A 14,037-nucleotide genomic window follows, 5' to 3' on the forward strand; every position below is an offset into this window, starting at 1 on the left:
TTAATGCAGTGACTGTAATGTACAGGTTGTGTAGTTCTATGTGACTATGAAAACATTTTTTCTCTTTCATTTTTATGACATGCCTGCAGTGTAAGGAAATTGATTTTCATTTAAGCACTCTTTGACAGTAAGCTTTTACTGTTAGTAACTAAAAACTATTTAATAATTTAAAAGCTACATACTTCTGGTGTGATAGGTAAAATAAATCTTTAGGAAAGTGTAGTTTTCTCCAAAAAGTCACATAGCTCTTAGCTTCTTTTGTCTTGTTTATTTATTTATTTATTTATTTATGTAGTCTCACATCCATGCTTAGTAAGAAACCGAAGGGAGCAATTGGAGTGACAAATTGGATTAACCTATAAGGTTGTGAAGTACAAAACTGGAACTACCAATATTACGCATGCTATTTAAAAAGCAGGGTTCTGTCAAAAAGGGCAAAAACAACAAATAGCTGTTTTCCTTACTTATTTCATATGGGAAATACATGACAGTCTGAGTTATTATTTTGTACAATATCACCAGGAATGTGTGTGTGTGTGTGACTGCGTGTCTGTATACATGTTTGTGTGTGTGCATATATAATCATGGTAGAATGGAAAATTCTTTTGACAATCTTATTTCTTCTGATAATGTTATTTATTATTATTATTGTAATATTTTTGGTAATACTGAAAACTTATTTATTCTATTGTTTAGATTTTATGCAATGATATAAAGAAAAAAACAGTGAATTTTATACAGATTTGAATTCAAGTGGGAAAGGAATAGTTCACAGGGATGTTTTCAACATTTGAGACCTATATTTATAAGCTAGATCAGTTTCTTTATATAGTGATAATATTTGTTTCAGATATTTAAACTGTATGTTTTTTTTTTTCAGCTCAATATAATTATTTTTTCTTTGTCTGCATTACTTAAAAAGAATGTTACCTATAAAAACATTTGATAGACGCTTAGTTTTATATTATATCAATTAAAAACATGGCTGTTTGGACTTTTTAATATTTTACTTTATTTATTTAGTCTTTTCAATTGGACGTTGGTAAAAAAAAATTGTCACGTATTTTCTTTTTTGAATGTTTTCTCTTTTGCCTTGTGAAGCAAATGTATTTAGTGCTCTTTAATTTGAATATTAATGCTACTTGTATCTCTAACAATTAATTTAGTGACTTTAGAGAAGTCAGCCTAAAGGTATTTTCTTCATAAAGTACAAATAATCAGTGATAAGTGTTTGTTAATTTGACATTTTAAAGCAAAGATCAGATGTACATGTAACCTTTTTCTTTTTACACTAAATTATTTTATTTTTTTGTCGATTGAACAATAAACAAAAGGATAAACCATGCTAGTTAATTGTTATACAGGCATTCATTGTCACAGGTAAAGAATAAAATTACTGTCATTTGTTAAACTTAACAAAGGGTTGAGCAAAGACAAGACATTTATGAAATGCAGTTCAATATCACATATATGGTAAACTGTTTTAAACAAGGTTGAATTCTGAACTACCAAAACCATTAATACACCAAGTTAATCTGTCTCCACTTCATTTTCTTCAGCCCTGCCCAGGAAGCATGGGACAAGGGGAAATCCTCCCAATCCCCTGAGCTTTTTATCTGCAGGCTCACTTGCCTGAGCTATATGTACAATGGGTCTTTAACCTGGGTCTCAGACTGAGAGTTGATATGATAAAATGTTATTTATTTTTAAACAATATTACTAAACCTAGCTACAGCTAATGTCACCTTCATTATTTTGTTTGACACAGTTTAATATGAAGCCAAGGTTATAAACTAGTTTTTTTGAGTATCTCTCCAGTCCGCATGCGTTGTGCACATTCAGTATGGTGATTCTAGGACAATTCCCCCACCCCCCGAACAATTTACCCCCAAGATCCCCCCCCACCCCCGCAGATTATATATTTATATACAAAGTAAAGAGTATAAAGTTCAAAATATTTCATCCATTTCATTTATATTTTTAGTGTGATAATACAACTTCGTCGCTAAAAATTTTTTTATAAATTTCTTTTTCATTGAGTTCAAGTAGAGAAAGTATTATTAAATATCTTACAGAAGTATAACCACCTATTCTCCAGGGAAAGGTGGGGTAAACAGATGAACAGGTAAACATATTTTTAAAATTATATTTTTAGTGTGGTGGGTAGTGGATAGGTGGATATATATAGTAGTCAAGCAATTAAAAGAGACAGATAATCAAAGTGATACCTGTGTAAGTGAGAGAATCTGTTTACCCCACCTCTCCCTAGAGATGCACATGCCTTGATTCAAGGCTTACTTAATCAAGAGGGGAGGGGGGTAATTAAGCAATTAAAAGTAACACTTAATCCATCTAAGGGTTACCTGGATTTGTGAGATCATTTGCTTACCCCCACTTTACCTGGAGATATACTTTGATTAGATTTTTAATAAAATTTTATGTACTTCAATTTCTGAAATTTTCTGTACTTGTACTCCATCAGGCCTTCCCAACTACCAGACTCGGCACCTACGGGTCCAGTATAAACCGGTTTATCAGACCACACTACCCGTTTGCAAGGTGTGTGTCAGATCGCATTACAGAGTATCAGCCACCACACCGATTTTGCCTGGTGCGCGATGTGATAGCAATGATCCTAAGCGGGGTTGGAAAGTAGTGCATCTCATCTAGGTTCATGCACTGCTGCAATTTTCTCTGTTTATGCTAAAATCTGACAGTACCGCAATTTTTAACATAAAATTTAGGTTCGGACATAGCCATTGATGTTTTGTAAATAAGAACTTGCAAACTTATATATTAATTTAGAAAAGTATACCTAATTTTGATAGCAGAAGCATATTCTGTCGAGGGTTAAATATTTTTGTGACTACCGGGATGGACGAGATTGAGGGCAGGGGTAATCCTAGAGAGGGGTGAGAAACGTCCATTGTTCTCGTCAGCGAGGCTGTCCTTTTTCAGGGTTTGTACGCACGGACAGAAAACTTAAGTATTGTGGGAACGTTACTAATGAAGCCACTGGTAGTACTAGTAGATATCAGCCTGTAGTCTTGAACAAGCGCCTCGATGACGAGTGAACAGTTGTCAAAAACAAAAGACCCAGGTGTGGTAGTTCAACTACTGTTGATGCGTGCCGCAACGACCAAACCTAATTGCTCCTCAAGGTCACAAAACAATAACCGGTACTGACGGCTAGGCTCGTCTTAATCATATAAGTAGCGCGTTTCCACCCCCTGATTGAGGGAGTCGTACGTCTGTTGTATTCATGTGACTCCTACTTGACGAAAACGAGGCGCGATACCCGGATGACAGGTAGGCTTACAGAATTTGTGATAGGGTATGATACTCTTTTATGCGATCTGACATACACCTTGAAAACGGGTAGTGTGGTCAGATATACCGGTTTATTCTGGACCCGTAGGTGCCGAGTCTGGTAGTTGGGAAGGGGGCGTCACGATAGTCCGAAGGTTCATTGGTCCGAAGGTTCATTGGTCCGAAAAGTGGTAACGTTTTCATCGACTTTTTAATCAAGGGTTCATTGGTCCGAAGGTTCTATAGTGAACATTCGGACCAATGAACCTTCGGACTATTGAACCTTCGGACTATCGCTACGGCCCCGTTGGGAAGGCCTGTCCATGAAAATAATTTGTTTAATGAAATTAATATTCTCTATCTTCAAGTAACATCATCACACTAAGAAATATTCATACAATGGATGAAAAGATTTGAACTATATACTCTTTACTTTATATTTGTATATAAATATATAGTCTTTGGGGGAACCGTCCAGGGGAGAATTGTCCTGGGGGGGAATTGTCCTGATACCCATTACGGCATGTAAAATATTTTATCTCTATGTTATTCCAATTACATATACTATACAGACACTATAGAATTTGTTCAAAAGTTATTCTTTTCTTTTATTCACTTTCACAAAAAAAATTTACAACCAAGACCAATAAAGTCATTTGCCTTATTTATTAATTTACCACTGAAATAAATTAAGTTTATAAAATGCTGTTGGTGTGAAGCACTGGATATAAAGCCAAATGTAAAGAAGAATTGTACATTTCAATAATTACTTACCACCATATTTCTTGGAAACACCACTTTAAATTAAACATGAACAGTGGTCATTTTATTTAAAAACTGGATCAACGTGAGTCAGTTATTATAGTTATGATCATTATTTAGTACAGACAACACATGCTAGTTCTCTTCCATCCACATATGGTGGACAAGTGAGGGAACCACATTTAACTTCAGCAGTGTACCACAAGGCACCCCTTTTGTTTTCGTAACCGCCAGCCACCACTTCTGGAGCTTCATCAAGGCAGACAAACTCTGTTCTGTGGTGGACGTCAAGCTCAGATATCAGGTAGCCATTGTACTCTGTTGTCCACCCAGCTGGACATGTCTTCTTGGCTGGTATCATCACATGACTGGGGCGTGTTTGGGTGTAGCATACAGCACAGGGGGCATCATGGTAGCGAAACTTCTGACCGCCTGCATTGGATGTTGAAAATATGTTTTCAAAAATATACTCATATTCCACACCATGTATGTAAGAACCAGTACCTTGTCCTCCATCTTGGTATTTCCCCCACTCTGGTGTCTGTGGCAAACACAGAAAATTACTGCCTCCTCCAGGTTGGTCCCAGAAAGTTCCAGCCGATATTCCTAATAAAAAAGTGAAGTCAAATTTTATTTGCTAGCATAGGTGCCAACGACGAAAAGAAATACAGACAAATATTACTTAGGAAATGTAATGCAGTAGATTAATGTTTAGAAAAGGCATGTGTTTCAAGTATTTACCTGCATACAAAAGCTGTGAATGTGCTGCACAGGTTGTTCTGCCCCAACGTGTGTAAACTACCCCACCTTGGCTGGTAGTGGCTGATGAGCCTGAAACATACATTTAACCTAAGGAACCTTGTTGTTAGGCCTGTAGCCAGGGCAGCTTGGGGGTTTGAACCAACCGTCCTTTTTGCCAGGTAAAAGGTACACTCTTGGTAGAATTTGATTGGTTTCATGGTAAAAAAATCAACTTAGAAATAAGAACTGCCCCTTGGGAAATGGTGGCTACAGGGCTGATTGTATACTGCCCCACCAAGGCTGGTATTGGCTGGTAAACCTGAAAACATATAGTAAATCTTCAGAACCACATTGTATACACTGCCCAACCATGGCTGGTATTGGCTGGTAAACCTGAAAACAGTATAAACATTAAGAACCACACTGGAAAATGCTGGGGCTGATTGTATACCCTGCCCCACCCCCCTCCCATATGACTGGTACTGGCTGGTAGACCAGCAAACATTCATTAAATTTTGAGAAACATATTGTTAACACTATTCCACCACAGTTGGTATTGTATGGGGTATCAGTTCAATCTCATCTCCCAAGCTTATTCAGACAATCCCCCTCCCCACAATCCCCCCATCCATTTGGTGAAATAAAAAAGTTAGTTACTTCCTAGCTTGCCACACAATTAAGCTGATTACTTTGACTGCTCTTAAGCAAGAATCCCTGCAGAGATAGCTAGATCAGTCCTGCTTTATTCTGAATTCTCCCTTACGGAACCCTTGTACCTATCATTTCTATTTAGAAAAGACTCATTTATCAATAAAGAGATAAAAAGGGCAGAATGAATGAATTCATTGTACGTTAATGTAGAGTATATTTTTTTCAACTTAAAGACAAAATTGACAAAAACGTAAAGGGCAATTAAAGAGCATATGACATTAGAGTTATTAGACAAACCTGTTGTAGTTGGCATGCCAATCTGAACTCCAATTTGCCGTAGCATTTGTTTCAGGTTGTCTAATGTTAGAGAAACTGATTCCCCTTTTGGTCCAGGTGGTCCCTTAAAATATCCAATGTATGAAACATACTTAGAGCGCATTTTCAACGAATTAAGCCAGGCTTTACAAAGCCGGTGACCTAAAAATGGCGGACGTACATGAAAGAAAAACCGCCTAATCTTTTAATAGTCTCTCCGCCTCCCCACACGTCGTCCCTGCGGGGTACAGTAATTAAATCGCGTCTCCGTTCGCCATGCGGAAGCTACCTGAGAAATATTAAGTGCGCATGCTCATCAGTTAAACTCGTGGTGAAGAAAGCATGGCGGCTGAAGGCGATCGAAGGAAAAAAGCTCTTCTGTTCTATTATCTTTGAAAACAGAGACGAAAAAGGAATAATTTGGCCCGTAGAGCAGCAATGAATCGACTGTCTACGGGGATAATATCACCAGAGATATTCACGGAAATATTAATGTTCGGAGCCGAGATTTAATTACTGTAACCCGCAGGGATGACGTGTGGGGAGGCATGTGAGAGGCGGAGAGACTATTAAAAGATTAGGCGTTTTTTCTTTCATGTACGTCCGCCATTTTTAGGTCACCGGCTTTGTAAAGCCTGGCTTAATTCGTTGAGAATGCGCTCTTAGCCTATTAGCTTCTATTACATTTAGACTGGGTTCCCTTGCTAGCTCGATCCATCTGAATCAGTCTAACTCCCTGAGGAGTCTCACTAAATTGCCATCAACTAACCAGCTTACAAGGCATGACAGACATTTAAGCTGGTTAAGTTGATAACAATTTAGTGAGATTCCCCAGGGAGATAGATCGTTCCAAATATCTGTGGGAATTAATGATCCCTAAGAAACCTACATTGTACTATATGGTTACTGCTGTTACAATTATGTGCATCATCAGATAGATTAATTTTGCATACTAAGACAATTTGAACGTTTATCTCAGGATAATCTATTTATTAATCAAATGTAATATATTTTCATGATAATTGAAGGTTTGAACAAGATGCAAAGTGTAAAAAATTATCAGTACATAGGTTACATGACTAACTGAGTTTGAATTATTATAATTGGTCCTAATTTTTAACCTACAGTGTACATCAAATCTGAGACATGTCTCTCCATTATAAAGCTAGGGAATAACCTTGCTTTTATTACATGTAGAAAAAGTTTTTTTATATCCTGTTCACACAAATATCAGATAACTCATAGTATTACGTGTATGTAAAGGATTATTCTAATGGCTTTATATCTGTTTATAATCAACTTGTTTATGCCATAAGTATGAATCTTTTTGCTCTATCACCAGGCATGCTTTTTATAAAATTATTTTTTAGGATTATCATATATAATTTGTTTGCAAAATTAACTTATATAACTGTACATATTTTTAAATGGAAAAAGCTTTTTATTCTTAAATGATATCATGCACATAATCATTTGTAAATTAAATTTGGAAAATTAAGTAAACCTGGAATCCGTCCCTGCCATCTCTTCCTGGGGGTCCCTGGGGTCCTTGTACACAGACTGAACTAGCCACTAAAATATAGGACACAGATATAAGTTGATTTGAATAACTGGTTTTCAACAATGAGACTGATGCTGTAAGCTGTCCCTAAACTATTAAGCATATTTTAAAGATATAAGACAGCCAAAAGGTACTGCTGAAATACTGCTAGGGGAATAACAGAATAAATAAACATTTGAATAAACATTTGAATGTATACTTAGAAATTGGAGTTTAATGCATCTTCACATTTTTTTATTAACATAGGAACATATACTTTTAGTTGCTTTTTTTTATCATGTTCAGCAATATTTCTCAGGTTATATTGTCTAAAAATGGTGTAAACAAGTCAACATAAGACCTATTACAAATAATTTAGCTTACAGTTTCCTTGCTGCACTTGTCTCTTGGTAATGGAATGCTTTCCATGGTGAAACTTTGTTCTATATTTTTCAGCAGCCATGGTGGTTTGCCCATCAAGCTTCACCTTGTCTTTCTGAATATCTGACTAATTTGAAAGTGAAAGAAAAATTATAGTTTTAACTGGTCTACAGATATGTGGTTTTTAAGTCATGGGAATTGTAGAACTTAAATTTTTAATTATTGTGTTTGTTTTAACTATTCATTGACATTTAAGTTAATTATTGGTGCAAACCACAATCATGCTGAGAGACAAAATTCAAAGCTCAAAATACCTTAAGTTGTTTGTTCTCCAGTCTGACTGCAGCAACCTCAGCCTCAAGTTTTTTCATTTTTTGTTCTTGTCTGTTTAGTTTTCTAACTAGATTTTTTATCTCTAGTTCTTGCCTGTCCACTCTTTCAACCAGTTTCATCAAAGCATCATTATTGACATCAGCATGATGTTGTAAAGTTGATGTTACTACTGTTATAACAGCAGCAGATACAATTAGAAATATTAACTTGGTCATGGTGTACACCATAAATTGTAGGTAATATATACATGTATACAGTTGGTCTTTAACCTGGGTCTTTGTCTCAGACTAGCAGTTGATAATATTTGTGTGTTGTTTACATAAATAGATACATATGTATCACAAGACCAAGTTGAAACTCATGCCACCGGCCTTCATATGTTTGTTTGACACAGTTTGATATGAAACCAAGGTTATAAACTAGTTTTTTCGCATATCTCTTAAGTCTACATGTACATGTGTTGTGCACATTCAGTATGGCCTGAAAATTATTTTTATCTCCAAGTTTAATCCAATTAAAATAACCAAAAATTATTGTACTTTATGGCTATTTTATATATTACTCAGACACAAGTGTGTATCAAAAGTATATTATGTTTTCTTTTATTCACTTTTCACAAAAAAACTTACAACCAAAACCAAGTCATTTGCCTTATTTATTAATTTGCTGTTAAAATCAATAAAGTTGATAAAATGCTATTGGTGTGAAGCACTGGATGTAAAGCAAAACATGAAATGAAAAAGCATATTTTAATAATTACCCGGTACCTATCACCATATTTCTTGGAAGTGCCACTTGAAATTCAACATGGACAATTTTTATGCATGTGTCAGTTTGTATGCAATTTGAAAAATCACAACAGGTCAGTCATTATGTTATGGTCACTATTTACTACAGACAACACAGGCCAGTTCTCTTCCATCCACATATGGTGGACAGGGGAGGGTACCACATTTAACTTCATCAGTATGGAACAAAGCACCATTTTTGTTCTCCTGGCCCCCAGCTACTAGTTCTGGAGCTTCATCAAGGCAGACAAACTCTGTTCTCTGGTATTTATCATATTCTGATACTAGGTATCCATTGTACTCTGTTGTCCACCCAGCTGGACATGTCTTCTTGGCTGGTATCATCACATGACTGGGGCGTGTTTGGGTGTAGCATACAGCACAGGGGGCATCATGCTGACCAGGATTCTGGCCTCCTGTATTGGTTGTTGAAAATATGTTTGAGTAAATCCTCTCATATTCCACACCATGTATGTAAGAACCAGTACCTTGCCCTCCATCTTGGTATCTCCCCCACTCTGGTGTCTGTGGCAAACACAGGTAATTACTGCCTCCTCCAGTTTGGGTCCAGTAAGTTCCGGCTGATATCCCTGAAAAAGTCCATAAATTTTTCATTGTCATAGGGGCCAAAATTGAAAAGAAAACTTAAGTACAAGTGATTTACTTATCTTTGGACACATGTTTATAAAAGGCATGTGTTTCAAGTATTTACCTGCATACAAAAGCTGTGAATGTGCTGCACAGGTTGTTCTGCCCCAACGTGTGTAAACTGCTCCACCTTGACTGGTAGTGACTGGTAGACCTGAAAACACACATTAAACCTATGAGTCAAATTGTAAACACTGCTCCAACTCCAACCTTGTGGACCCTGAGGACCTTGTGGGCAGCAAAGACTGCCAACCAAAAGTGGAGTTATCAGTTGGTTCTGTTTAGGATGTGCTTACTTCAATTTGAACTTCAAATATCTACCACAGCAAAAGCTGTAAAATGCAGAGCTGCTTTCATTTTGTCATATGTACATGAAATCAGTTCAGTTATTCTCTTTTTTAGATACTGAGCTTGTTAGTTACATAACCAATGCTAGTAATCTCCTACTATATACTGTTGACCCATGCAGCATCTTACATATGACCCAAGATTAAATATTATACTCACGGCTGCCAAGTACTTGTCTTTTGGTTAAGTAATGGGTTTTGTTATCATCATCATTTGAGTACTGGAAGGTAGGGTTTTCAGTGTTTGATGTCAGTTCTTGCAGTTTAAGGCTAATTTCCTGTATCTTGACCTGAAATTAGGTATCTTTATATCTGTAGATTATAAATTTAAAGATATTCATGAGCATCTCTTTTCAGACTCTACTATTTCTTATTTTATAATAAAATCTTAAATTTTTTGCTATTTTCAAAATTCTGCAACGATGAAATCATCTTGATTAAGATTTTTTATTGCAATTCAGTAAGCAGTCTCTGTTCTCATTTGTTTCTGACAGTTGAAATTCATGCTAGGATTAAGATATCCTTTATACACATATACACACACACACAGCTAGAGCAATATTATATAATTATACAATAAGAACGTATATAGCTCTAGCTCTGTTGCCTATGTTTTCTACCTTCAAGTTCTCATTTTCCCTTTTGATTGTGTGAACATCTGCTTCCAATTTCTTCAACTTGGAAATTTCTACTTTAAACCTGCTATTTTCCTCCCTCAGCATTTGGCTTCCATGTTTTAGTTGGATTATCTCTTGTTCTTGTCTGTCTAGTCTTTCAACCAGTTTCATCAATGCATCATCACTGACTTCAACATGTTGTGCATTTGGTGTCATTGCTGTCATAACAACAGCAGTTATAATGAGAAACATACTCTTCACCATGGTGTATGCCATTACAGTGATATGTCTATGTAATGTATCACCCTATTCTGGGTCCCTGATGTTAAGCTTAAATATGATAAGTTGATGTTTATATAAAGAGATCTTCAGTAGTTTGTTTGACACATTTTGATAAAGCTTTAAACTGTGAACTTCCAAGGTGATCTTTTTAATGTATATCCCTAATCCAAACGTGTTGTACATAATAACATGTTGAATAATTACATAATTGTATTAAAATAAAGAAAGAAAGAGAAAATATAACAAAAATTCTGCTCTTCAAAAGTTACTTTATTTACTATGCAGACACAAATCAACTAATCAAAAGCATTTTATTGTAATTGGTATCTTTAATTCAATATTCATGAATTAACCAAAAACCTACAGAATAGATGTATTTTATATCATTTAAAATTTTTTGCTTACTTAACTAATTTGCTGCTGAAAATTGAATAGGCATTGCCTATGGTACAAAGCCAAATAAAAATGGAACACATGTATCTTTTGATTAGTAAATTAGTAATATTGTAGGAAATAACACATTTAAGTTCATCAAAGGCTATTCCTAAGGTCATTTTATCAAAAATTAGCAAAAACAGGCCATCTTTCTCGGATCCTACTCACAGATTATTATTATATTCATTCAACATATATATTAACTGTTTAGTACTGACAGCACACCTTATGGTCATTTTTAAGTGTCAATATTATGAACCACATTTAATCTTCTGCACTATTTAGTACAGACAACACAGGCCAGTTCTCTTCCATCCACATATGGTGGACAGGGGAGAGAACCACACTTAGCTTCAGCAGTGTAGAACAAGGCACCGTTTTTGTCCTCATGGCCTCCAGCTACCACTTCTGGAGCTTCATCAAGGCAGACAAACTCTGTTTTATGGTTACCATCATGATCTGATACCAGGTATCCAATGTACTCTGTTGTCCACCCAGCTGGACATGTCTTCTTGGCTGGTACCATCACATGACTGGGACGTGTTTGGGTGAAGCATACAGCACAGGGGGCATCATGCTGAATAAATTCCTGACCTCCTGTATTGGTTGTTGAAAATATATTAGTCCTGACATTCTGATATTCCACACCATGTATGTAAGAACCTAAATCTTGCCCTCCATCTTGGTATTTCCCCCACTCTGGTGTCTGTGGCAAACACAGGTAATTACTGCCTCCTCCAACTTTGTTGTAGTAGGTTCCAGCAGATATCCCTGATATAAAATTATAAAAGCCATTTTTAAAGATTTTACTCATAACCATAGATGTCAAATTCAAAATTATATATATATATATATATATATATATATATATATATATATATATATATATATATATATATATATATATAATTCAAAAATTTGTATTATTATTATCGTTAAGATATAGTTATTATTATTTTGAATAGCACTTTACCTAGTTTATTTAACTGTATTTGAGGCCTACAGGCCAAGTGTACATCAACTGAGTTCTATTTATAATAATACTGAGCTGACTAAACAGGAATATATATCATAAATGACACAAATCACACTAGTGGGCTTGATTTGGTCTTAAAGTGCAATTTAAGTTCACAAATAGTCTTACATGATCTTAAACCATGAGTAAGACCATTTCTAGTCTAACAGACAATTAAGTTGTCTCCCCTTACACGTTCTCCTATTGTGAGCAGAGGTGTTCTCTATTGTGAGGGGAGGTATCCCCCATTGTGAGGGGAGGAAACTGCTTGACCACATAAGTACTTGTAGGTGTTAGATCATTTTTAATCTTAAAAGCAGATTCAGTGCATTTTAAGACTACTGCTGTACTGATTAAGATCGTGTAAGATCACTTGTGAACTTAAATTGCACTTAAAGACCAAATCCAGCCCACTAGTGTCACTTATCTAAAAAAACATCTCTTAATTCCTCAGCATGATATATGAAGGCCGCAAGTCTTTTTATAAAGTCAACATTATGTGATGACAGAGCAGTCGCTAGTGACAATGTTGTAATCTCGGGAATATAGCGTTCCCTCAGATGGCTATATAAACTACATGACATTAACACGTTCCTCATTCTCAATAATTGTTATGCCATCAGAAAGGCATGCAGCACATACTCTATTTTCCCCATCTACACTGGCATACCGACCCTTCTCAATCTGTAAATTGTGGTTTGATATTCTGAACTTGCAGTAGGCCCTTCTATGCTCTGCTATGGACACAAAAGATAAGTATTCCTCAAATACCAAATCTAGTTTTTATGAGCTGAAGGTCCTTAGCTTGCCTGATTCGCGTACTGAGAAATACAAATTCTGCTTGCTTATATCCATTAATCATTGTCTAAACTGTTCTGTAAAATTTAAGTCCCACATTTCCACATCCTTGGTTTTCCCATACTACTCCAAATCCATATGAATACGTATAAAAGATGCTTGATGTCACTCGCCCATGTTTGCCTCCCACTACTATCTAAGTCAAATAGTAACTTGTAGCATGATTTCGGTAGCCTACCATCATCCATACACAAAAGCTTGAACCAATACTTAATACATTTGACATGATAATCTATGTATAGAGGGTAACGACCACATTCCCCAAGAACTGCTTGTGTGCTTGCATTATCCGATACCATCAATAATCTTTTACAAAACTTAACTTGAACATTCTCTATTGATTCGGATATTTCATTACCCCATATTTCTGCTCCATATGTAAGTATGGGTTTTATCATTGAATCAAATATCTTAAAACATAAGACGTGGGGCAAAGATCCCACATTTTTAAATAACCTGAAACATCTTCCATAGATTGCTTTGCTTGAGTTGATAAAGTTTGTTTTGCTTTGGACCAAGACAGCATTGGAGTAAACGTAATACCCAAGTACTTATAATGTGATACAGTCTCTAACTCCACACTGTCAAAAAACCATTTCTCGTAATGTCTAAGGTAACCACCATTTCTGAAAACTATTACTTCGGTTTTATCAAAATTCACATTCATTTTCCAGCGTTTACAGAACAACGCTAAGTAATCTGAGAGTCTTTGCAGATTTCACACAGTTACAGCACAGTTTGCTAAGTCATCTGCATATAAAAGCGAGGTAATGTTCATGAACTCCAGATTTATATAAATACCTTGGCAGGAGAATTCTTCATAAAGATAAATGAGATCAGTTATGAATAAGCAAAACAAAAACTGGCTGACCATGCATCCTTGCCTGGTACCAACACTACCGGTACATGTACATGAGAACGTTGATGTGTAACTTGATGTGTTTGGTAGCCTTATACAAGCTTGCAATTGTGCATACATAGACTTGAGAACACTGAGCATTTTGCCATGGATACC

General features: G+C 35.8%; 3 protein-coding genes across 4 annotated transcripts in view; 1 reads left to right on the forward strand and 2 right to left on the reverse strand.

Moving 5' to 3' along the window:
- The window catches only part of LOC147762651 (T-cell immunomodulatory protein-like), a 20,164-nt gene continuing 6,127 nt past the window's right edge, over positions 1 to 14,037 (forward strand). Inside the window, exon 1 of the mRNA XM_087010364.1 lies at positions 1 to 25. Coding sequence (XP_086866490.1) covers positions 18 to 25 — 8 coding nt within the window. The 5' untranslated portion in view covers positions 1 to 17. The remainder of the gene's footprint in view (positions 26 to 14,037) is intronic.
- LOC147762652 (uncharacterized) lies at positions 3,957 to 8,295 on the reverse strand. Its single transcript, XM_087010362.1, has 6 exons — positions 8,014 to 8,295; positions 7,703 to 7,826; positions 7,283 to 7,350; positions 5,761 to 5,863; positions 4,813 to 4,902; positions 3,957 to 4,677 (listed from the first exon to the last, which is right to left on the reverse strand). The coding sequence occupies exons 1-6, from the start codon at positions 8,257 to 8,259 to the stop codon at positions 4,184 to 4,186; spliced, it is 1,125 nt and encodes a 374-aa protein (XP_086866488.1). The 5' UTR covers positions 8,260 to 8,295; the 3' UTR covers positions 3,957 to 4,183.
- The window catches only part of LOC147762653 (uncharacterized), a 20,366-nt gene continuing 15,002 nt past the window's right edge, over positions 8,674 to 14,037 (reverse strand). The window contains exons 8-9 of one of the 2 annotated variants that reach the window (XM_087010359.1): positions 9,533 to 9,622; positions 8,674 to 9,410 (exon numbers count right to left, since the gene is read on the reverse strand). In XM_087010359.1, coding sequence (XP_086866485.1) covers positions 8,917 to 9,410; positions 9,533 to 9,622 — 584 coding nt within the window. In that variant the 3' untranslated portion in view covers positions 8,674 to 8,916. Of the gene's footprint in view, positions 9,411 to 9,532; positions 9,623 to 10,530; positions 11,921 to 14,037 lie in introns of those variants that run through there. The other variant, XM_087010360.1, reaches the window with a different exon arrangement.

This window comes from Lingula anatina, chromosome 4 (genome assembly GCF_051362555.1).
Source record: "Lingula anatina isolate TDL-2025a chromosome 4, LinAna3.0, whole genome shotgun sequence".
In the NCBI taxonomy this organism is placed as follows: Eukaryota; Metazoa; Brachiopoda; class Lingulata; order Lingulida; family Lingulidae; genus Lingula; species Lingula anatina.

Coding starts and splice junctions, on each gene's coding strand:
- LOC147762652 (XM_087010362.1), bottom strand. CDS start 8,259: ATGGTGTACACCATGACCAAGTTAATATTTCTAATTGTATCTGCTGCT. Junction 7,351..7,702: donor ACAAGTGCAGCAAGGAAACT/GTAAGCTAAATT, acceptor CCTATATTTTAG/TGGCTAGTTCAGTCTGTGTA. Junction 4,678..4,812: donor TTCACAGCTTTTGTATGCAG/GTAAATACTTGA, acceptor CTTTTTTATTAG/GAATATCGGCTGGAACTTTC.